The following is a 22,804-nucleotide window of genomic DNA, read 5'->3' on the forward strand; positions in this document are numbered from 1 at the left end:
GGACATGTTTTGTATTACTCTGTAGATTGAGGTGAGAGATAATAAAGCTGAAGTGTCTGCATTTAATGAAAACATAACACCTTCTATTTGGTGGCATGGCTCACTGCAAAAAAGCAATATATCACTGTCCTGAAAATGGCCAGCAGGAACAGGAAAATGAGCTACTGCTAATTAAACCTTTAATGTAAAAACATGATTGCTAATCAAATCTTTATTATCCCATAGTCTAACATTCTACTTTCTTCTTCATTTACACTTCATCATGTAGCCCTTGAAGTATCAGGTTTACAGTCTTCTTATAAGTTGTGCTTTTTTGATATTGTGAAAGGACAAACTTGTAACGGTAATTCAAAAAGATAACTAAAATTAGAAAGAGACCGTAAGAGGAAAAAAGAATGGTGCAGTTAAATCTAATTTTATCATTCTGATAGCTAATTAAAAGTCTAATTTAAGTTATTACAAAATATAAAGCATTTACTCAAGCTGAAGCTTCATCATTCCTGTGACAATTGAAAACCACCTTTATTACAAGGAAGGAAAAATGCTTAGTTGTAGACATGTAGAATGCCCGTTTCAGAAGTGTGTTATTTAGTAATGATCCCAATAGAAGCCGTATTTCCTTTAGAGAAAGGAAAGTTGCTTTTAATATTTAATTATTTTGTTGCTATGATGATTGCTACACAGCCACTTCATATAAATGGAATACTAAAGATAAATATTACCCTCACCAAGTATCTGATTAAAAGCCACCAAAATTGCTTTTGAAAATTTCTTGGCTAGCATTTACTAAGTTCCTCCTAGTGAAGTACCACCTAACCATCTAATTTTTAATTTATATAGTGATAATTATCACAATATTTGTGCAAGGAAGTAAAAAAGTTACAACATAAGATGTTATTTAAAATAGAAAAGCATTCTTCTTCTAATCATGTAGAGAAAGATCTTACTATTTTTGTCAAAGAAATAATAAAATCAAAGCAAGCCCTGACAACTGCAAGAAGACTAACTGTAAATTAAAATCCTTCAGACAAAAGGATTGAAGGCAAATTATTCTTCCATTAAGGAATGATTTTACTTGTCGTCAGGTGTAACATTATGTGCACTGATGAGCTGATCAACAGAACAGAACTTCTCCCCAGCTGTAATCAGGAGTGATTGATGGTTGGGACAAAAAAGTTGATTATCATGACAAGTCCACTGATGCAGAGAAAATAGACTATGCCAGGGAAAGGATAAAACCTGTTCAGAGACTACCTTCTGAAATCTCCTTTCTAAAGAATAAAAAGAAACATTTACGCCCATCCTAAAAGAACATAAATGAATTCAGTACATCTACTAGGCATCTATATATACAGTTATTTCACCACAAAACAATACCTATATAAATACCAAACAGAACAAACCCTCATAATTTTAAAATCACACTTTGAGATCAACCCATCAAAGAATTATATTCTGCATTGTCTACCAGGAGGACACTACCTCAGTTTGAATACATATCTTGAATTCATAATCAAGGTTTTAAAGGCCAGGGGAGAGTCAGGTTTAAGTGCCATATTGGATTATTTTGTGAAAAGAATTTCATCCCCTCTGGCAATTTTAAACCTTTAAAGACTTCATTTTCAATTGAAATTAAAAAAAATACACAAGTGGGGGCTATACACCCTCAAACATACAGCTCAAATAGGTGTTGTTTGTTTGTTTTCCAATATTAAGCTTTTGAAAGCAGATACTGTGTTGCACTTTAACTCCTTAAGATGATGACACTCCCAGCTGTTAGCTGCAATGTGAGTAAGTACATGAAATAGCAATATCTCCAGAGACTGAAAAACACATGTGAGGAGTTATAAAAGAACAAAGGAGAGCTGCAAAAGTCAGGCCTGGAAGTTCTGAAGCAGAATTTGTTTACATCAGGGGCAGATATGTTTAACAGCAATCGTCATAAAAGGAAATATATTTTCTACAAGAGGTGGCTGCACAGATACCAAGAAGAAAAATACATCATTCCAGAGAATGAAATTTTACTGAACACAAGGAGAGAAAAGTAAAAACAAAAAAAATGTGCAAAGTTAGAGTAAGATTATTTGTAAAGATTTTATGGCTGTTGGAAGAGTATAATCAACCAAGTAAAAGAGCAACTATACTTTTAATCAATTTTTTAAATAAATTAGGTTTGTTTGGTGGGTTTTTTTGGCAAAAATTCAGCTTCATCATTTAACAAATTTTAACAGAGATCTTTCTACATCACACAAAAATGCACATTTTCTTCACTCCGTGCTCTTTGTGGGGGTCAGACTTTGACATAAAGCACTGCCCGTTCCTCTTCTCCCAGTTCTTTATGTCCTTATCAGTCCCCAAGAAAGTGAGCCAGAAGGATTGGTCAATGACTGAAAGCAGAGAATATTTTGCCATTTTTATAGTGACATTTATTATCTGCATCTATTATTATATCTCAGAATCTCAGATTCTCTACCGTATAAAGTCTTTTTAAAAATAAACCTATATGGAACAAGCTACAACAGTCCAAACAAAGTTAGGTGAAGACTGCACAGGAAACAGATTACAATTTATCTTTCCTTTTAGGTGATGACTCACTTATGGATAGTGGTTTCTGTAAAGAGTTCCCATCAGAGTTGTTCATAAATTTCAGTTGTTTATTAGAGTTGACTGATTTACTTGCCACATTGACTGGGGAAGCTGACAGGAAAAAATTGCCTCAAATACAAATAAGTGTATGGCAAAAAGTGATAAAGCAAAGGTTTCTCTCCTTGCAGTTGAAATGGGCAGTCTTTTCCATGAATGGATGAGAGAATTGGAAGAGAGACTTATTTTCCTCCTTTTTCTGCTGACTATACCTTTTATACTGTCCTTTTTTCCCCATCTATAACGATTTCCTCATTTAAAAAATGGTAATTTTCAATATACAGCTAAAAAACACTGAGAATTGTCATAATTCCCAAAATTCCAGCCAAAAGCTTAAAAGAAAATCCAGTTAACCACCACCTGCCCTACTTTAGCATTTGAATTTCATTCTCATGTTTTGCCACCCTCCACCAGGCACAAAATCTTTCTGACACTATTGTACCCAATACATTGTACCCAAACAATGTAGCTACAGGACCCAAATCATCAAACCACTGGAAATACACATGTACTTTGCCTGGAAGTCATTGAGTGACAGATAATCCACATTAAGCACCCGCCCGACACTGAAAACAGATCCTGGAAATTCTAGGGCCTATCAGACTATTTAGGTCTACTTGATATCATGGTTTTGGTCCATTCTTATGTTCTAACAAAATAATTTCTGAGAGAAGGAAAATTTCTGACAGTAAAGAGCACAGATGGGTTAAAACACTGAGGGAGGTTGCTTTTATTTCAGACTTTCTCTCTTACTAACTATTCCCACCTCTGCCTTTCTCTCCTTCTGCTCTTTGCAGTTCTGAAATCATCTACAAGCACAAGTTAAAAGTTGGCCTCAATAGGGTGAACACTGCAACCATTCATTTCAGTTCCAGAAGTAGAAACCTTTTAAACCAATTTTCTCCATATTAGACATTCAGAATACTGGTCATTAATCTTTTGCAAATTATAAACAGGACTATTGGAGAGAGCCATTACTTATTCACAAGTAATCTCTAGCAAACTCAAGTAATTTTCAAGAGATGTCCACTCTTCTACACAATTGACTAGTTTTATCCAAAAGAGTGCTCAGAAAATGAAATAACTTGGTAGGATGAGCAGAAGTAGGAAGCAAGAGCTGACAAATGTGAATTAAAAAAAATCTACATTTACATAGTCTTTAATACCTAACACAGCAACAGCTGCTGATAAACTGAATGTCATAATGTCTCCAGGGTCATGTTCCTATGCTGACTCTGATACTCATTTGACATAGATACTGGACATTTCTCCATAGCCTTTCCTTGTGCAGGTAGCTGGAAGCATCAGATTTTGCTTTCTCCTGGATTTATGGAATAGAATAATTTAGGTTCAAAAACATGCTTGAGATCATTGAGTCCAACTGTTAACCTAGCACTACAAAGTCCACCACTAAACCATGTCTCTAAATCACATTTACACATCTCTTAAATAACTCCAGGGGTGGTGAAATCCACCACTTCTCTGGGCAGCCTGTTCCAGTGTTTGATTTACACATTCAGTCTTCAACTATAACTGTTGAATGTGGCTGGTGTTGAATTTTGAGAGGAAAGTGTAAATCTTGAAGTATGAATACAGTGGACTCTATCTCTCATCCTCCAGCAGCAGACTGAGTAACCAGCTGACATGAAGAGAGCATGCTTTCTTAAAGATCAAAACTTAAAACATTCTTTCCTACTGCCTTCTTGCCCTCAGACAATGCCTCTGTGAGGCTGATACCTCTGGGCTGGTCCATGTTCTGCAACAGTAGAGGTTTTCTAGACAGAATAGATTACATTCACCACAAGAGCGGAGAAAACGCCAAGGATTAGTGAAGAGTTCATGTAGAGAGCTCCGTTTCTTGCACACCAGAGAGAACACTTAACCAGTTACTGAGGATCACCCAAAATTTTTGGTTTGTAGGCAACATTTAAGAGGCAAGGAAATATCCACATCTGTAGGCTAGCAGTCACTCAGGTACTCAGAAGCTAAACAAGATGATGACGTGTCAGATATTAATAATTTCAGCTGCTAGGTTGTAGAAGTGCATAAAAGTACTGTACAGAAGGCAAAAATTACAGGAAAAAAATACTTTATACAACAAAAGGAAGTTATTTATACTTTCTATTAAGCTTTTAAGAAATGCTTTATTGAAAAAAGTTTACTCAAAACCATCTCAGAATGAAACAATATCTAACAGTAGAGAAAACTGAAATAAAAAAAATTAAAATTCCCCATGTTTCAATTATCTGACTGCATTTCGTGTTGCAACTTTTAAAACCATGCCCTAGGAAAGAAGAGTTAATTCTTCTAAAATGTGCAGGCTAAGCCTAGAAAAACAGACTCTACTGAATATCCAACTGGGCAAAAAATACGAGGTTGTTTTAAAATGTCATGTATGCAATGCAAGTGCAAAATATTCTGTGTCATTTTATTAGATTCTTATGATAATAATAATTAAAAAATCACATAACTTGAATTAGTTTTTTAGCAATTCTTTAGGGTTTCCATAATGTGTTGATAGAAATTCCAGATACCCCATGGATATCTCTGCACTAATCATATTCTGTGATTGACTGCTACTTTTTCCAGTGAATACTATGAACCAGCATCTCTGGAAAAGTGTCAGTCTATGAGTGTATTTCCATTCTGACAGACATTCTGGTCTCGAATGGCATGTGCAATATCACTTTTCACCAGAGAGGGTAATGATAGGACAAGGGGTGATGGTTTTAAACTGTAAAAGGGTAGATTTAGGTTAGACATCAGGAATAAGTTCTTCACCATAAGGGTAGTAAGACTCTGGGACAGGTTTGCCCAGGAAGGTTGTGGAAGCCCCCTCCCTGGAGGTGTTCAAGGCCAGGTTGGATTAGGCTTTGTGCAGCCTGGTCTAGTGTGAGGTGTCCCTGCTCACAGCAGGGAGGCTGGAACCTGATGATCTTTAAGGTCCCTCCCAACCTTAGTCATTCTATGATTCTTTTTCCTGTCCTTGCTCAGAGACATGTCTAATTTGTTAAGACCCTCTAGAGACAAGGAGCCCATAACTGTCCCTACAAGTTTCCTTCCAGAGCTTCACTAACTTTATAGCTAGAATTGTTTCACTAAATATTCCAACAAAAAAAAATTTCTTCAATCAAGTTAAGCTGAAGAATTAATCAAATTTACTCTTCTATCAAAACGAAGGAACATAAAGATCAATTGGTCACTCTTCTCTCATTAACCCCCTTTCATATACTGAAAACCTACTATATGTTCTTTGCCTTTTCCACTGTACATCTATCCAGTTCTTTCCACTTTGCCTAGCCAAATGAAGTTTTTCACATTTTGGCATACTAGCAGATGTCTTCTAAATTCTGCAACTAATTATGTTTTTGTTAAAATGTGTTGACCACTGCTGTAAATAATTTTTCAACAGAGGCACTGCCATCTTCAAATACTGTGGAATACTTACCTGTCCACTGATAAATATAACACTCCTAGGGGAGGGAAATATTATAGGATTATCTAGGTGTTTAAATTTTATTTTTTTTACTTCCCCATTAGCAATTGTTAATATATGTTTGGATTGTGATTCACAATAACTCAATTCTGCCCATTAAGCCAGACATTGCTCATTATACATTATTTGTGCCTTTAACTTTTCCAGTCTAAGCACAATAGTTTCTGATTTATTTATTGCACTTGCTGGAATTCTAGACCATTTTCTCCAACTGGTAAAGATAATTTTGGACTGTAATCCTGCGTTCGTCTCCTTCCAATCAAGTGCCTGCCACCCTCCATCTAGGTGTCATCTACAAATCCAGTGTGTGTAATCTCTATTCTGTCAGACACATTGCTAATGAAAATTCAGAATAGCAGCAAGCATGGAACAGATTCCTACATATCCTGACTTGTAGTGATGTTTTGTTTTGACAGGAAACCATCAGCAACCACTCTCAGTATATTTTTTTCAATTTGTTGTGCAACCAACTTTTAACAATTTCACTTGGACCATATTCCTCTGCTTACTTTAAATGATTGTCACATAGGACTGTATCAACCCTTATTAAAGCCAAAATATATCACATCTATTTATTCTCTATTATCCATTAGACCAATTACCCTGTCAAAGGAGAAAATTAGATTGGTTTGACATGATTTATTCTTGACAAATTCATGTTGGCTGTTTCTTATCACCTTATTATCTCCTGGGTGCTTACAAATTGATACTTTAATCATTGTTCTAGAAACAAAGCATAACCTAAACAGGATAGAAGACCTCTGGTCCTGCTTCCTCCCCCATCCAACATAAAACCATATTAAAATACTGTGGAGAAATACTGCAATGTCATGCTCCAAAAAAACTTTCACTATTCTTTTACCAGAACAACACTTTTTAAATCCTGACAACCTCATACAGTTGAACTGTATACGGATTCAGTGGTACACTTGCTTTATAGGGATGGAAAAAAAAAAAAAGATAAAATCCCAACAAATAGGATTCCAGGATGAGCATTCAGCTCATGATTTTAAGGAGAATATGCTATTTAAGTCAAACAATAATTTCTGGCTAATGTATGTGGAATTTTTTTTACACTGTAACATAATGTCCTGTGAGTACATAAACATGCTGTCCAACCTTTCTATAAAGGCAAGCTGGATTGTCACTCAACCATCTGCACCAAATGAGAGTGAAGAGAAAACCCCTTCGCAAGAACTGGCTTTGTTATGGATACTATCACTACCTTAATGAAATAACAAAATTAGAAATGGGGGCAAAAGAAGATCAAACAGCCAAGATACATGATCCAAAAACTAGGACAAAAGTAATTTTTTCTTACCAAGCCATGGGGTTGTTTGAGAGTTTTTTCATGTTTGTTGGTTTTGGTTTGGTTTCATTTTTTTTATTGAACATTCATCTTAGCAGAGAATTTACTCCTACAACTACCTGTAAGCACATGAGCTGTCCTACTGAAGTCAGCTGGAGTCCATTTTGCAGGGTGCTTTTGGCAGATGTTTAATACTTACTACAAAGCATGTGTTTACAGTTCTTCCGGACTGGTGCAATATCTCTCTGCACCTGCCAAAATTTAAATGCTAACTTGCACACTTGCAGCTAAGCATACACTTACAAGTTTTGCTTTGTATTGGATGTACAATGAGAATGCAAATGTTACACCTAGATCTTTCTCATAGAAAAATAAGAACAAAAACCCAATCCCTTTGCCAATAAATTGCTCACTGCTTGAAATGGACTCCACATAACCCACCTCTGCTGTTCTAATGGGTTTTTTTCCAGCATGGAGAGGCTTGGGTTACTTGCTCATTCCTCCATTCCCATGTATGAAAAGATTTATTTTTAAAAGAAATACTGAACACACAGGTGTCATGAAGATTTACAGATAATTCCTTTAGAAAGAGGCTAAACTATTTTAGACTATTGTACTGCCTTTTCTCATTTTTCTTTGAAACGCAATTTTGATACAATGTAACTAGAAAAAAAGCTCTTCTGCTCTGAAAGAAATCTGTATCAAAGGGGAGAAAACTCTGTATTCTCCTCAAAAATGAAAAATCTCACAGACCAGTTTTATTGTAAACATTTTCATAATACTGTTGTGCAGCAGGTAAATGGAATTTCTATTCATTACTCTCTGATCAATCCCATCTCCAGCATCTAAAAATAAAAACATATTGGTAGAACAGCCCCAAAGCCCCAAGTTTCTGAACTGAAAAGCTATTTATTGTTGTTATGGTTTAAAATTATGTTCATCAAAATATGATGGAAATGAAAGGTAGGAATATTCAGTAAATGAAAACTACTATCATAATAATAAAAGGAAAAAAAAAATACAGTGTGTATGCTTGCCATTCATATAATAATAAAAAACTATAGCTAATAGCTCTTTTTCTTCAAAGCTATCTTTTCCTTAAACCTCAACATTAAATCTTTAGCACGTTTTTGCTTCAAAAACCCGTGGAAATTCAGAATTACCCAAGGAACAGAGGAACATAGGTCTGCCTATTCCCCTCAAATTGCAGAAAAGCACTTCTAAAGTGCAGTGGAACTCTGACTACTTATTATTTCTTGAAAAGCCTCAGTAGAGCACTTTGTGATCCTCAGCAATAATAACTATATGCACTGGAAGGAGAATAGACCATCATAAAGATATCCACAAATCTCTTCTGTGTGGTAGGGAAAAGGGGGAGAGATAACGTCCCAGGTTAATTAATGGGCAGCTTTTGGATCATAAACTCCCCATCAATCAGCAACACTGGGATTATTTTAAAAATCAGGTGAATATTAAAAGTGGAAAGTGAAAGATACTCAGCAAGAAGGTCTCCCCATTCCATAAATGGTATATTGATGTACTTTGCTAGATGGGAGAGTTACAACAACCTTCTGCTGAACAGCACTGGCAAATTGGAGATAAAGCCTTTATCATTTGAAGGTGTGAAGGGTGTCCTGGTTTGAGCCAGGATGAGGTCAGATTTCTTTTTACTAATTTTTTTCTTCAGTGAACTCTCTTTTAAGCAGCTGAAAGTAGCACAGCAAGTTTTACAGCTAGTGGACTGATAAAACTCAGTACTTATAGATACTACTAAGAGGCCAAGGACACTTCGATCACTTGTTGCATCTACTTCTTTGGACACTAAAGGAGCAGAAGAGTCGTACCTACAACCCTCCTGTAGGGAGGAGTGCACTAGACAGACACCAGAATTGGAAAAACAAAGTATTCCATCCATATATTTATGTAGAACTCAGGACAAAGTCAGGGATCATGGAAATCTAACCCTTTGTTCTTCTTCCCTTCTTCCATTCATGGTCAGTGTCCAGAGAGGACTCTGCCTATCCATCTCCTTTGATCCCTAGGCCAGTGTTCCTGACACTCATAACTCTACCCTCAGCTCCTATTTGATCTGCCGCTGTTCTCTGGAAGCAGTAGGGAACTTCTTGGAACTGCTCACAGCTCAAAGAAGTGCTGTGAGAGTTGCTGGGGGTGGGAGGACGCGATAGGGGTTTTGCACATTCCTGCATACACTTGTATATATTTGTACTTATTTTCTTTTATCATTATTATTTAATTAAAGCTGTCTACTTTAGTTTTCAATCTGGAAAGTGTCTCTCCTTATCCTCTTGCTTTTCTCTACCTCGGTGGGAGGGGGAGGAGATCAAGAGCATTATTGTCATCCGTTTAATTGCCCATCCTGAGGAAAACCTTGACTTAGGGACAACTATATATCTGGTTAACAGCTTTTCTTCCAAGAGTTTGCTGTGAACAGTCTAAATGAATAGATTTCTTCTGGAGCCAGTTTTTTGGACACCATAAATGACACTGAAAATGGCCACTGCTTCTTCCTCCTCTCTTCTTTGGAATCCTTTCTAAGAGCATCAGAAAAGGGCCACTATGGGAGCATACTGGTCCTCTCAGTAAGAACTATCAGTTCTTGTTTCCTTCTCTGTAGAATAATTTTTATTTCAATCATTTTATGCAGGAAAATGTCTAAATCCTGACAGCTGGAAAATTTTCCTCTCCATGTATCAAACAGAGTTGTGTTTGTGGTAATGACTTTTTAATATGTCATTTTCATATGTAAATTAAAAAGAAAAAAAAAACCGGTAGTAACTGAAAGCATTTGGTAGAGGAAGGTAAGTTTCCACCAGCAATGGCCATGTCAAAAACTTCCTGGGGAGACTGAAATACCAGAAGAAAATGTATTGTACTATGTCAAGTTTTTTCTGCACACAAAATGATCCTGGAGAAAGAAATAAAGGAGTTAAATTCTAAGAGGCTTTTCTGTGACAAAACAGGTATTCCTTGGCAAGGAACACCATTGAACAGCTTCCTTGCATGATTATGAGGGACTGGTTTTCTCTGTATATCAGACACCATCTCCAGTTCAGCTTGCTCTACTTCATTCCTGGAGGAGTAAGAGAATGTAAGTTGGGAGTCAACTGACAAAAAAAAATATTTTTTTCTTTTTTTAAGGTTTGTACTGGCAGGATAGGAACATTAAAATTAAAATTCTGGCTAGACAGAGATATTGTTTTAAGTATAGAAAAAACAAGGTAGATCCACAAGGACTTTAAGTACAGCTGAATAATTTCTAACATTTACAGGGTGAAAAAGAAGGCAAAGATAATCAGGACTGGTAGAAGAATTAGGACCCAGCAAATATTTCAGCCTTATTAGAGGTAATGGATCAATCCATTTTCCTATTTACACTCTGTGCAACACAACTGAAGTTGATGAGCTTGCAAGGATATATCCGCAGGGAAAATCTGGCCGGGTGTATAAACACTATCAAATAATTATTTGAAGCATCCGACAGCCTTTTCATCTCCTGAGCCACAAACTGAAATCACAATGTTTCATTTAGGTTCAATTTATGCAAATTATGGCACATGCTAGAAATAAGTACATATTTCTAATCTGATACAAAATTATCAACTTACATCAGAATTAAATCTCAGCTGGCAAATGTTGCATGATATGATTTGCTTTCTTCGATGAGGAAGAGGAACCCCAAATGTATGATTTATTACAGCTTTTTGAATTGGGTCCATCTGTGAAGAGAGAGAAGAAAGAAAAATAAAAGCTTTTGCTGTTCCACCGTGTGCTATGTTATGTATAGCCTCAAAACAGATTATGCATCATGCCATACCATACCCCACACTAGAGAAAACTATTCTTTTTCTTTGAAAAAGAATATTTGTTCTTTGTGCAATTTTACAGAGGTTATACAGAAAGGAACAAAGAAAAATGTCATTAGCTAACTTGAAATACTTATCCTTAGTGCAATTCTATATGCACCAATCTCCTTTCACTGAAGAAACCTAAAAACTGTAAATGTTGAACAAGTTCAAAGTATATATTTGAATGTTGAACAAGTATCAAAACACCAATTTATCTTTCTTACTTAATAGAAAAGCTAGGTCAAGAAATTAAACAAGAATATTTTGAATAAAATTACTAAGCTAAGCATCAATGGAAATATTAATATTATATACAAATAATTCCACAATAACACACAATAGGTCCGTATTACGAAGAAAAAAAAAAAATTACCAGGAACCAGTTAATTAATCTTTTCCATAAAAGAACTGCTAAACGACCCATGAAAAATCCAAATCCTTTGAAGATTTTTTTTCTCACAGCCATTTAGTAGAAACTATTTTGAATAAACCATACTTTAAGGATGAATTTCAAGCGTCATGAAAAGGATTCTTCTTAACTAACCTCTACCAGAGAGCTGATCTGGCAGTGTCTGCAAGTCAGGGTCCATAAGAAAATAAAATATACTATTTTGGTAGAGACCTTCACAAAATCTACTCAAGAGACTTTTTTACATGTAACATTGAAATAAACTTCCCCAAATTCATTGATCAAAAAATAAAAAATATTTTTTTTTTCCACAAAAACCATTTTATGGCTATTTTTGAAATGTAGTAATAGCTTTACAGCAACTTGGTAAAGCCGCTGACAGTTTCTACCTTTAAATTGTATTCATAGATTTTGTGGACACAAATACAGCTAATTGTCTAACTCTGATGGTAACCAGTATTCACACAGCATAATTTGTATGTGTCTTGAGAAAAAACACTTTTTTTCTATGTTCATATCCCCACGATTCACTTTTTTTAAGTCTGTTAGCAAAGGGTTATTCGATAAATAAAGAATCAGAGCTTTTCCTTAGAGTAATCAATTATTCATGGAAGCTGTAACAGTAGATAGTCATGGCCCCTATGGCAGTGAATCCAGAGCAGATCACTACAGAAATTTTGCATCACCTGGCAGCTGTTCAGTGTCAGATACGAAACAGTTCATTAAACTAATGTCTGTTGAAAAGACATTTAGATTGGTTTAAAAAAAGAACCAGGAAAATGGCAGAGCTGTATAGAAAGGTTTGGAAGACATAGTCAAGTTGAACATACTCTTCAATTTGATGTGTAAGTGAAGTAACACACATTTCTGCAACCACCAGCATAAAAGAACACCAGTTCCACCTAGAAACTAAGGATGCCACTGTAACATAACCACAAAATAACACTGATTGCTAAAGTCAGAGCCTATGAAGCTCTGAAACATTCCAGCATGCTGTGTACAACTTTCTGTGGTGATCAAACCATGTGTTAGGGGCACTCATTATACTCAGTAACATGATCTTGAAAAAGCCTATGGTCCAAAAATACTATTGTACAGACCAGAAAGACTACCACCACATATAAAAGTAAACAGACAGTAACAGCTCTTCTTTTTCAACTCATCCATCACCCAAGAGGTGAATTCTTATGCCAGCAGAACCAATAGATCTGTATCCTGTGATTTTCAAAACTAAAACATGAGCTGGTCTTAGTCGACCCTATTTCACTGCTGCTGAAGTTTGGAGAAATTTAGATGTTTTTTTAGCAATTTTGGTACTGTTTCTTTTGCCACTGCAGGTCTAAAATAGTTAGGGAAACCTCAAGCTCAGATATATGAATAATTCAGCACATGGTAATAAGAAATCATGCATTCTTCAATCCAGTGTAACTGTTTGTCTGAATATTAATCACAGTTGTGAGATACTATAAGCTTCGCTTTCAGTGTTGACATGTTAAACTTTCACGTTATCTCACAAGTACCTAAAGTTAAGAAAGCCAACAAAAAAAACTCTTTAATGGTTATATGAAAGGTACCTCCATGGTTCATAGAATGGAACAACTAATTTTTTAATTGGATTTACCCATCTTCAGAGTAAGAATTCTAGCTCTAAATGGGGTTGGATTTCTGGGGCAACTGATGCTCACATATTGAGACCGAGACAAATAACTTTTCAGAACAGAAAAACTATGCATGTGTAGAATAGCTGGTTAATTTTATATTTAATTTTATTTTGGTCTCATGGAAAAATGTGGAGTTTCTTTCCTAATCACTCCACAGATTTTTTTTTTCTTTTTTATCTCCTTATACAGAAATCCATCTGCAGTACCCTTTCCCTTTGTAAAGATGCAGACTTCTAGATATACAGGTTCATGGCCTTATTGTGAACTGGATTCTTTTTGTTTGTGGCTCTAAATGAAGAAGTGTTCTGGATAGCCAGAAAGAAAGATTAAGAAAAGCTGCTTCAAAGTAAGAATCCCTTCTCTGCCAATTGCTCTTTGATACTGCGAAGCAGAATTAAACTTAGAACTTTGCCCCAGATTCAAATGATTTTTGGGGCAGAATGTTGGAGTGGTATTTCACATGATTATTTTTGCCTGGACATTTCATTTAAACATCCAAAAGCACTGGATAAGCCTCCAGAAGTTACATGCAGGAAGTCTGAGAGAGGTAACAGGATACTTAGGTACATCATGATAAGCACTCAGATCTCACAGACACTGGAAGATAGAAAGGAGTCCTGCTGAGAGTCAGAGGAACAACGAGAGAGAGGATGCTGATTGTCAGAAAATAGAGAACAAGGATTGAAGGGAAGTATAAAGAGGGAAATAATCTCATGTAACTGAGATAATCAGCAAGTGGTAAGACACTTAACAGAATCTCCAAGCACTTCCAGGTTCACTGAATGTTACTAATTACACATATAAATTGTATTTCAACTTACGTAAAAGGTATTTGCTTTCAAAATAAGAGTTATCATTATAAACTTTGATAAAACCTGCTTTTTACTCATTACTAGTGTTTTATTACAATTGCTGAGTTTTTATTTTATTTCTTAGATTTAACTGACTTAATTTACTCCCATTTACAGAGAAGGACAGAGAGGTTTGCAATTCACGTGAAATATTATGACAGCTGTCAAAGCTGTGCAGGAGAGCAAGGTTTGCAAGATGTCCCTTTACTTCTTGCCAACGCATTCTCATTGTGAGTTACAACACAAAGAGAGTGAGCTGCCCAGTGTTTGACTTGCTCACTACCTTTTGCTTTTCTACTCACCAGCGCTTACTATGTAACACAGGCTGTGTCACGTTTTTCCCTGTGATCAGTCTAGAGGTAGCACATTGCCCAAGGCTCACTGCAAACCACCAGGTAACTTTGGGCAATAAAGATAAATGTGAAGGTTTCATATTTCATTCAGTTAATTTTTGTTTTCAACGCATAAAATGCACAGCAATGATACTGTCTATGTTTTAACTAGTGAAGCTGAAACTTGTGGCAACATGATATTATTTACTTACTTTGATCAAACGCTGTACTCCCTTCCCAAGGTGTTCAGGGCCTTACCATACTTTAGCAAAATCCAGGCTTAACCCAACAGCATGGCAGACGCTGGGCTCTTATTTAATTTTCTTAGCTTTGAGCTTTCTGCTCTCAGTTGGTTTTGCTTGCTTGCTTCAAATTCAACTTTGTCAGACCAACAACTTAAGCCACAGCCTTCTGTAGCCTAGTCTCCATCTTGTTAAATTTCACTATCTGCCACAAGGCAGTACCTAGGCTGGTAACTTTACCTACACAGAAATTTGACCATTTGGAAATTTAAATTTCCATGAAAAATTATTAAGTGTTGTTTGGTTTGTTGGTTTTGGTTTTTTTCTTAATCATTTTTTATGGTGAATCAGAAATTTAAACACATTGGTCTTTCTAAATTTCAACATATTTTAAATAAATATATTTTTTTTTACTCCTTTTTATGTGACTTTTTATCCCAGAGGCATAGACATATGCATAAGTTAAAAACAAGTCAATAGCAAAGGAAAGCATGCAAGCTTGATCCATAAATGCTCAAAGCACAAAAAGATATAAAAAACAAAGGAAGTTATTTAATTTTAATTTTTAATTGTGTATTGAAACCAAAGGGCATGAAATAAGCACTTCAAATTCTTGAGGTTGGCAGTAAACTAATAGAATTACGCAAATATCTATAAATAAAAAATCCAGGTCAAAGGATCAAGATAATGTGGAGGCCCTGTTCAGGACATATGGTAGGCCTAAAACAAACAAGTAAGAAAGTATTTTTACCTTAAAGCCAAAGAAATTAGCTGCAAAAGATTGACTCAGATCTCTATGGTCCTATTCTAAGAGATCAGAAAAACTCATCAGGTCACTGAAGCTCTCAGGAAAAAAAATCTGTAGAACATTTTAGTGGTAGTTTACCAAAAAATCGTCCACCAAAAGACTGACTTCCATTAGTTCAAAGGTAAGGGAATTCAGTGACACAGCTACCAACACCTCTCAGTATTTCTTAAAACCCAGATGCTAACACAAAGCAATGTTACAATGAAAGTTACATTAAAAGAATTATATTCTGAGTACGGTTTCTTACCATAGGTCTACATTTCTAGAAACATATTTAAGTACAAAAATGAAGTCAAACAAGCACACTGTAATATTATTATAATTGCAAGCAAGGTATTAGTATTTCCACATGTGATCTGAGACTTATGTGAACATCTTAATTGAAAAACTGCTAACAAATTATTCTATGATTCTAAATAAAGATATCTCAGTGGGGGCTCCTTTCATTCATTCTCTTATGATTCAAGAAATGGTGAGACTATTAAGAGCATTGGAAACACTGTAAATTATGTACCAACCACATACACAATGCCTTATCAAACAAAAAAGGACAAAATATTATTGTATCTCCTACAGTTTATAGTTACCACTGAACTTAAAAACATTTCTAAAACTGCATGACAGATGCAGTTTTAACACCACACAGTTCAAATAGAAAACTGCCTACTGCATTATATTTGTGACATATTAGTAGAAACCCAGAAGAGCAGTTGTTACTAAAGCTATAGGAAAGCTTCTCAATCATATACAGTCATTGTTGTTTATAGCTGAGGGACCTTTTGATCAATAAATTCTCTCAGGGCATAATTTGACTATTTCCAGTTGAGATTTGAGCAGTTCCTCTCTGATCTCAGTAACATCAAGAATTCACAATAATTTCCCTGGCACTAACACTGGTCATTTGTACAGATGCAGCATATTATATCATATTATATAATATTACATTGCATTACATTACATTATCATATCATGTCTACTCAGAATCTCTGATGTTTTGGAGAACTGCTGGACATCAGTGTATATTGCCCATACAGAGTGCCCACATTATGGGCACTGTTCATCTGAGTGGCAGCTGCTTTTTCTCCAGGATGTACTGGGAATCTACTGCAGCAACACATTAAAGTTGGGCAAAGCATTTGCAAAAGGTCTAAAACTTCTAGAAGGTATTGGAACTACTGAGTATTTATTGAACACTGCAGTTCACCTGTGTGTGTGCATATCCATCTAAAACCTCTTGGAAGTGTTTATCAACTGTGCATGTTAAAGAATAATGATCTGTGCAGCACATGTAGTAGGTCTGATACTCTCCAGAAGTGTCAGACCTACAACTTACACTCTACCTGATATATTCTTAATATACTCGTGTTCAGGTCAGAAACAGAACAGTTCAATAACAGCTCAATTATTTGATCCTAAGTATATTTGACATTCTTTATTTCCATAAGAGATATGCCCCATTGTTAGGATTAGCAGTCCAGGTTGTTCTTTTATAACATCTTGATAATGTGTGAATACAAATCTTATAAACTAATCAAAGAACACAATTTAAAAGGAATGATGGGAAGAGATTAGGAAGCATAATTAAACACAAAAAAATGTGTTCAGCAGTATTTTGGTTTGATGTGTAAGTAGAACAATATGATGTCAAACGGTTAAATTCTATGTTCTAGATGTGCTACCATGCATGGTTTATCCTTTTACAGCTAATTTATTCAGATTTATCCTAGTAATTATGATGAATAATTCTGCAGTGACTTGAACTCAGCATTACACATCTTTTCTTAGTGTCTACCATTTCTGCTCTTATCAATAAAATAGGGTAGAACCAACCTGATGCTTTTCACGTACAAAGAAGAGAAATATTACTCAACCTAGTTAAATATAAAATAAACAATACAAAATACCTGCAATAACTACAGTAATGTGCAGTATTTTTTGAAGCAATTTTCTTTAAAGAAGTAGTATTTATCAAAAAGAAAAATAGTCACCTCCCAAACAATATAACTGCTTTATGCAACTTGAATAATACTTCAGAGTGAATTTCCAGAGAAAACATTTTATCACCCTTGTTTATTGTCTTGTAGCTATTTCTCTTTTATTTTTTAACTTGTTTTTTTTTTTATTATTTTTTTTTTTTTTTAATTTAATGGAGCTATTTAAGTGTAGCAGTTGTCCAGTCAACTTCCTGATGTGACTCCAGTATTTCTCTCTTGCTTTCTTTTTTGTTATTTTTTTTTTTTCTTGTAGATTTTTCTACTTGGCAATGAGATGCTGAGGCAGCAGGAGTATTTCTGGCAAACTGCTTGAATATACAAAAACTGGTCAGAGTAAAAGGATTTGCATTCACAGTGGTATTGCACACAAATACTGTAACCACACAGAGATTATGCAAATCCTTATACTTTGATTGTCTAATAATAGTTGTCAGTCAAAAGACAAGAATTTGCATATGCTAAGGCTAGTGAGAAACAATCACACAGTGGTTATGCTAATCAAACACACTAAACAACATGCGTAGGACTGTCAAACTGGAACAAATCTGTGTATGTATGTGTACATGTGCTAAATACAGGACACAGTATTATTCACACATAGTGCTAAAAGAACATTGAGATGACAGATCAAGCCTTTAAAAGCATGAAATGCAATTTTTAAAAAATATTGTTATGAAATCACATTTCTGCCATATGTTCATATATTTTCCTGAAAGATTCTGTCTCTGTTCTGTTAAGAGGATGGACAATGTTCAGTCAGTGAGCAACTGCTCAATGTTGTGCTTTGTTCCAGAGGTTCAATGAATAGCCCTAGACCTCATTTACTGTATCAAGCTGAAACCTCGCTCCCAGTGGGAACTCTCAACCTACTCATTGGCTCTCCAACAGTCCTTATAGATGCAGAATCTGAGTACTTCCCAAGTATAATTAACTTATTTTAAAAACTTCTTTGTTGGATAAAAGACTGTATTTTCTCAGAAATGAAGACTAAAAGTGTACTCTACTATCGTCTTCTATACGTTCACCACACAGCTTCTGGCTTCAGATTCATATGTGAAGGTGCTACACAGACTAAACACAGAATTACAACTGCAAGTGGGACTCAAAATCCATAAAAAGTTGTCTGAAAAAAAGTTTGGGTTAAATTATTTGTCTTGCGTCTCTCAGAATGACTCTCCAGGGTGGTAATCAACTGGTTTTCTGGAATGGGATGACCCTTTTTTTTCCTTTAGTCCTATCTCATTCAAAACTTGTTTTCCAGCTTCTTCAACAAATAGAGCCGTAATACCATCTTTCAAATTACAAAACCATGATTGTTCCCCAATTCCACCAGGTCTAAAAAACTCTCCCAAAGGAGAGAAGATGAAAGGCAACAAAATGTGGCATGTTTTTCATATCGCTCAATTATCCAGTGGGCAATGCTCAATACAGCAGTTGCAGCATAGGAAAAGACTAAGATGAAACAGGTCATCTTGAAAGTAAGAGAATGACTCACTCCACTTCTAGTAAGCAGTACCAAAGTGGTGTGGAAAGAAGGGGTCATTGCTTCTTTACAGCTCCTCACTTAAATGAGCAGTGGCAGACAGTAAAAATATGATTAAACCCAGAACAATTGCTTAAAGCAAAAAGAGATAAATGTTATACTCTCTCTAAAGATATCAATAAAGAAAAAAAGCAAAGGTGCACAAATGCCATTTGTTTTCTCATCTTCAACCAAGAACAAAGGAGAAATGAGCTCATGAGAAAATAAACACATTTTAAAAAACTAAGGGCATTTTCATGCTTTGTGCTTAAGAAAAGAGCTCAGAACAAAAGGCTGGCAGGCATAATGAGGGTTACACAACAAGTTCCCAATAGGACCATTCTTATGTGAATGAATCTCAGCAAACGGGACCAAGCATTATAATTGCCATTAAATAATAGTGGGTCTTTCTAACAATAAAGGCAGGATGTGTGCAAGACACAGAACTGGCGGAGAGGCACTTGATTCAGTCTTACAAGTGAAGCACTCATAAGTACTAGAGTTCAAAGTCTGAAAACTACTACATGTTTTTCAGAGAAGTGATTGTATATAGCAGGAAAATAATTCTGCAGTGCATCCTTCTGGTTATGCTGCTATGCTTTTTTTAGCCTATTTAAAAAATTCTTCTCTTTTACCATGCTTATTCTGGTGACTCCAAAAAAGCTATTAAGAACTAGGGTGTGAAGTATAATCAGAACATTTAATAAAGCACATTCTTACCTGAAAAAGTCCAAGGGATGCTTCAGAAATTATTAAAATGCTCTATCAAATCTATGTTTTTATAACATTACAACGCATTTCAAAATCCATCTTAGTGAATTAAGATTTAACACTGAGAGAAGTTACAATTCTTAAGCTGTGCTTGTAGCACCAGAGAGTAAGAGACTAAAAGTGACCCCAAGACATTATTTAATCTATACCTTGCACCATGAAAGGAAAAAAATGTTACAGGCACAGAATATTTTTATCCAAGGTTTTGGCAAGTGTGTGTAAGAATGAGCAAATATTTTCATTAAACAAAGACTAAAATACAGCAGTGGAATCTTGGAGAGATACATTTTTTAGATTCTAATATTATAACTGTTTCAGAGAAAAACATTTCAACGTTTCAGCTGAAATACTTACCAAAGCTGCTCTGCTTGTTCAGCTACTAGATCTCTGACAACCCTTTACAACAGAGTAATTAGAAAATTATTTATTTTTTTTCCCCAGTTCTTAAATGTATGTCTGTCCACCCTCAGAATCTGGTAGAAGCATTTCACTTCAGGTGCAAATGTAGACATTCCTGCTATAATTATTTTACCACAGGCAATTTTTCTCTCCTTTTTTTTTTTTTTTTTTTTAGTCAGCACTGAAAGAAGCACATAAAACATTATCTCCACTCCCTTCTCTCAGAAGAAATGTTTGACTGTCCTTCTTAAGAAAATTCAAAGGTATAAATCTATGTGACCAACTGTCGCTATATTGTCTCACATCTTAAGATTCAAGACAATTTTGTTTAAATTTATTTCATCACTAGTAGACAATACAGAAAAATAATGTTCCCCAGACTCTTCACATATGACAACTGAAGTGTGATATAAGTGCAATAGTTTTCACATGCAGCTGAATATACCCTTCTAAGAGGTAGTGGATAACTATGAGGATAAATAATGTGCACAGCATATTCATAGACCTCATACCGATCACTAAGAGCATTACTTCTCTTCTTGCATGCAAAAAATATTTTAACTTTGCTTGGCCCATAGCCCATATGGTCCATAGAAGAAGTCATTAACCTGCTTACTTCCTCCATTATATTATCATCTCTAAAACCTGCCAGAATTTTTGAATCAGGTTGAGACTGTGTGTTCAGGAAACTCACTTCCACTAGGAGAGAGAAACATGGAATTGGAAAACGGAAAAAAAAACCCATATCAAGAGCTTATACGATAATGAAAATAAACCTTGCTATGCTTAGTATGCACTACATATCCATAAACAGCACTACAATTTGGTACTAAGCTGAGCAAAATCCCAGGAAAATGGGAAGAATGGGTGGTCAGAATATGGCTAGCATTGTAATAAGATACTTATAACTCTCTTCTGCTTCAGACTCTTTAGGATGCAGAAACTAGGAAAAGACAGGAAAAAAATAATTTAGAACAAATGGAGATTTTTATATCAGTAACCAAACTCTCCACCAGCTGAAACACCTGACATTTTCTCCATGGTACAAACCCAAAATTATATTCCCTTTTGATGAAAGGAGCACACTTTTACCTGCAGTAGGGACCTACACCGTGACTGTACTTTTTAGGGCAATTCTCTACAGATTGCCACAGAAGTGCATTCCAAGTTTCCTTTCTGTCTTAGTGACTGAACCATTAGTGCAACCTTGAGCGCACAGAACATCTGTGGAAAATATAGTTATGGCTCATTCACTACTTGAAGTGCTTAATACCTTCCTACCCATCTCTAAAATGTGATGCATTAAATAATTCCCAGCATGTTTTTATGTCATTTCGAAAAAGATGGAAAGTTAACAGCATACTTTTCTATGCAATTTCATCTTTGAAGTTTTATCTGAATATGTCAAAATTCAAATTTAGAAAAAAAGATTGCCAGGGAAGGACCATTCTGACCCTGACTTAGGAGCTTTTTGCAGAACAAACCTGAACTAAAGGAAACATTCCTTCCAGCATTCCTTTCTTCTACTACCATAAGCAAATACTAATATATCTGAGGCACTAGAGACCTTCAGTTTCTGGGACTACTTCAGTTAATTTGTTTTTTTTTTTTCTGTTGTGAAAGGACAATATAAGAAGGGAGAATTCATTCACTTCTTTACCGTCATGGCAGATTGTAACATGGTTCCTTTCTTATTAGTGATTTGGCTTGGACTTAGTTCACTTCTTTCCTTGAATTCTCTGATTGTGTAAAGATATTTCATGTTGATTTTGACCTCTCCATTATTTGAGGTCAAGCAAACTCAAACTGGATGCCCTTATCCCATATCAGCTCTGACTTCACTGGTGATGCATAGATCCTGACATACAGCAGACAGTCAGAGGTTTATTGACCAGATGAGGACTGTGGTGCAGGTGCAGTGGATGCTCTGTGAAACCCCAAATGAACTAATACATGCAGGTGAGAAACAGAATTCGGACAAAAAGGAAGGAACAATGAGTCACTATTCCAAACAAGTGGCCTTGAGAGTTCTTCCATCTCCTCAGCCAGCCCTCAGACAGAAGGGCAGTATCACCCAACATTCAGTCATGCTAGCTAGCCATTGAGTATCTTGAACTAAATGGGTTGAAAAGGTTTTAATGTATATTATGAACCTAAACACAATAGGAAGTCTCATCTGAATATTTTACAGTGCTTTACAAAGAGCACTTACAGATGGTTAGTTAACATATGAAAACTGAACTTCTGGCAAATCCACTTGTTCTCACTCACAGCCTTATGCCTTAGCATTAGACAGCACAAGCATAATTGATTCAAATAACTGATGTCTGGAGTACCTCACACAAGTACCTATGGTTGTGAAGACGGCAATTTTATTGCCTGTGAACTGTCTAGTTGCTGCCTGTAAGTCAAGTACTTCAAGGCTTCTGTACTGCTAGTGCACCTTTTCAGAAAAGAAACTCTACAATGCAGTAACAGCCTTTGATGGAACAAGTTCAAAC

General features: G+C 35.6%; 1 protein-coding gene across 4 annotated transcripts in view; it reads right to left on the reverse strand.

The window, feature by feature from the left end:
• Positions 1-22,804, reverse strand: part of ZNF385D (zinc finger protein 385D) — a 417,913-nt gene that overhangs the window by 84,347 nt on the left and 310,762 nt on the right. For all 4 annotated transcript variants that reach the window (XM_051611827.1, XM_051611830.1, XM_051611829.1 and 1 more), the window contains one exon: positions 11,075-11,185. In XM_051611827.1, coding sequence (XP_051467787.1) covers positions 11,075-11,185 — 111 coding nt within the window. The remainder of the gene's footprint in view (positions 1-11,074; positions 11,186-22,804) is intronic.

The sequence above is a fragment of the Apus apus genome, chromosome 2, assembly GCF_020740795.1.
Source record: "Apus apus isolate bApuApu2 chromosome 2, bApuApu2.pri.cur, whole genome shotgun sequence".
NCBI lineage: Eukaryota > Metazoa > Chordata > Aves > Apodiformes > Apodidae > Apus > Apus apus.